Source organism: Phytophthora parasitica (assembly GCF_000247585.1).
Source record: "Phytophthora parasitica INRA-310 unplaced genomic scaffold supercont2.6, whole genome shotgun sequence".
Taxonomy (NCBI): domain Eukaryota; phylum Oomycota; class Peronosporomycetes; order Peronosporales; family Peronosporaceae; genus Phytophthora; species Phytophthora nicotianae.
In genome coordinates this window covers 148,817-151,652 of record NW_008648992.1, presented here as the reverse complement: position 1 = coordinate 151,652, position 2,836 = coordinate 148,817, and the positions used below count along the sequence as shown (strand labels likewise).

The 2,836-nt window shown below is 41.9% G+C and overlaps 3 protein-coding genes across 3 annotated transcripts in view; all 3 read left to right on the top strand.

Moving 5' to 3' along the window:
* Positions 1-33: 33 nt before the first annotated feature.
* Positions 34-270, top strand: PPTG_21505 (hypothetical protein; the record flags this gene model as incomplete). The annotated part of the gene is made up of 1 exon (XM_008898304.1): positions 34-270. One exon carries the CDS (start codon positions 34-36, stop codon positions 268-270), a length of 237 nt encoding a protein of 78 aa, XP_008896552.1.
* Positions 271-326: 56 nt separating this feature from the next.
* PPTG_03771 (hypothetical protein) lies at positions 327-617 on the top strand (the record flags this gene model as incomplete). Its single annotated transcript, XM_008897540.1, has 1 exon — positions 327-617. The coding sequence occupies one exon, from the start codon at positions 327-329 to the stop codon at positions 615-617; it is 291 nt and encodes a 96-aa protein (XP_008895788.1).
* Positions 618-2,641: 2,024 nt separating this feature from the next.
* PPTG_03770 (hypothetical protein) overlaps positions 2,642-2,836 on the top strand; it is a gene marked incomplete at both ends in the record, with an annotated part of 722 nt that continues 527 nt past the window's right edge. Inside the window, one exon of the mRNA XM_008897539.1 lies at positions 2,642-2,803. Coding sequence (XP_008895787.1) covers positions 2,642-2,803 — 162 coding nt within the window. The remainder of the gene's footprint in view (positions 2,804-2,836) is intronic.

Sequence of the window (2,836 nt, the reverse complement as noted above, 5' to 3'; positions counted from 1 at the left end):
GATAAGCGCTCGTTTCGTAATTGTCTTGAGCGAATGAAGTCTGCAATCACCGATTCCGTGCAATCTAGTCGAAAACTCTACCATGAAGAAGAAGTACATGGCGACATCACTGAATTTATTGGTGCTTCCAACAACTTGATTGGCATCGTCGAAGACAAGATGACACTTTTCGATGTAAATCCAGCGGAACAGCACAACAAGGTCTATTATGGCAAGCTGATTGATGATGTGATCAAGAATGAGAATGAGATGAACAAATTCTATTTTTGAAGCAGTTTGCCAATCCCAAGCCAAAATCCTTCTTTCGAATGCCTATCTATGATTCAATGACAACTGCTAGCAATGAGGGAATTGTCAACTATGTCAATGAGCTTAAGGAATCGGGATTAAATGGAATCGTACACACTGAATCGCAGGGCCAATATCGCGTGGAGAGAGATATTATGTATCAGCACTATCAAAGATGGTGTGAGACAGCTGGTGAAGTCCCTGATAAGCGATCGAAATTTTGTGAGAAGCTCTCGAAGTTGGACAAGCGTATCACATTCAAGCGATACAAAGAAAGTGGAGCCACTCCTTATGGGTTCTTCTTTCCAATTGACTTTAACCAAGTCTAAAGCTTCCCAAAGCAGCAATACGGCGATTGCGACGAGGTTGAGCCATGCCAACCCCAATCACTTGCTTAATTCCCTTTCGAATTGAATCCACCAGTTTCTGGTGCGGTGATTTCAGCAACTGTATCCATTACAGAGCCAGCAATTGACTTCCAATTATTTTTCAAAAATCCCCAAATTGATTTTCCAGCTTCTTTGACGCCATCCCATAAATCTCCCCCAAAATGCACTTCCATCGAGTCCAGATTGATGCGTACGTAAAACTTCACGGTGAGTCATATGTAAAGTCGTTCCTTTACCAGATTCATACGCTTTGACAAGCTTCTTGTACGTCTCGGGTCCAAAATAGTGAGCATGACCAGCATTGAGCTGAGCATGCGTCAATCGAACAGGCTTTCCATGCAAAACCTTTAAGGCCTGCGCGTGGCTAAGGTTAACACGAAACTCTTTATTCATCTTTAGCAGATTTCGAAGCAATCGCGTTAACTGTGATAACTTATATATAAGCACCAAATAAAAAAATGTCAAAGCTTAAATCCAAAACTCAGAATCTAGATGAACTAAAACAAATAATTATTCGCGATCTCGAAATGAGCCATGACAAACGTATGCGAAGCTGACAAATAGAGAGAAGCATGACCTTCACGCAAAGCTACTCCATAGCACGTTTGCTGCAAATACAAGCTACAACAGATTGGAAACAGATCCTAAGCATCAGAAGTTGTTGAAGAAGATCCTGACTTCTCATATGAACCAGTTCCTTAACCTCAATCACCTGCTAAACCGCAAACACGCTCTAGAGCACGTAGGGAACGTATATTCCATGGAGATTTCACTCCAACAGGCAGTGATAAATCACTTGAAATTGAAATATTTGAGAAGTAATATCAATTCACTCAATATATAAACCAAATGACGACCAAACGCGGCCCACATGTTATGAATTTCAATGGGTTACACGCGCGTCTACGAAACGGAAAACACATGTAAATCTGAAGACTATGCTCGTCTCTCATGCGTTCGTTGATCAATGGCACTTGATTGAAGATGAGAAGAGCTTCGATAAGCATCTCTTCAGCCTTCTAGATGAGCCTGAGCAAGACTTCATGAGATATTGCTTGAACAAATGTCATATCAAGAGAATTTGATTCGGCGTACAATGAGCAACTGGATGGTGTTGTAAAGCGCTTGGAAATGTTACAAGGTGCTACGGCTATTGGAGATGATAATCCTGGTATAAAAAAGGAAATGAAGCAACTTCTTGACATGCTGTACGAGAAAGGAGTATTTTCAACAAATTATTATACCCAATTCAAGCGGATGATGAAGCTCTCTTAGAGTCACGCTTGAAGGTGAGTAGCTTACTCGTATCAATGTATTTGGGCTTCTTTGCCTTTGTTTTTGCTCCTTGGCGAGTTGGCTAACATTGACCTTCTCCAGTTGCTTCGTTAGAGTCTCAATGTTTGTGAAGCCATGGTCTGTCTTGGAGGGTCCAAGCGGCTTGACAGTTCCGGAGGTGACACCACCACCGTCAACATCCATTGGTTGTGGCATCATCTGCCTGCGAATTCTTTTACGTCGATGCATTTTCTTCACTTGTGTATATATAAGCAAATCAAAATGTCATTTCCAGTTTTGTTGAACTTCAACAATCAAGTTGCCCAGCATCAATTCCGATATCAATTCAGTCAACCGATTGATTTCAGTCAGTTTGAATGCGCACTTGGCTCGATCTCAATTTATTACAGCTGGAAGGCAATCACTGCTCAACGCCAAAACAACTCATTCAAAATCATTTGGCCAATAGCAGCAACAACAACTACGTATTCAATCACCTTGCCAGATGGTACATACTCAGCAAGTGATATCAACAACTACCTGCAATATTGGAGTATTCAAAACAACTTGTATCTGACCAACAACACGACCGGTGAATACTACTACTTCATCTCGTGTGCGGAGAATCCATCCGCGTATGCGATTCAGTTCACGATGCTGCCTGTAAAGAATGTCACTGGATACACACAATGTCAGCCACTGCATACACTCCTCAACTTCAGATTGATAACTCTGGATTTGGAGCTATCGTTGGGCTATCCAATGGTGTATATCCTGCTGCTCAAACTACGAGCGTCTACGCCATCAATAGCAACGTCACGCCAATGGTAGATCCAGTCGCTGCTGTAATTGTAGGGCTGTCTAATCTTTATAACCCAATTGCA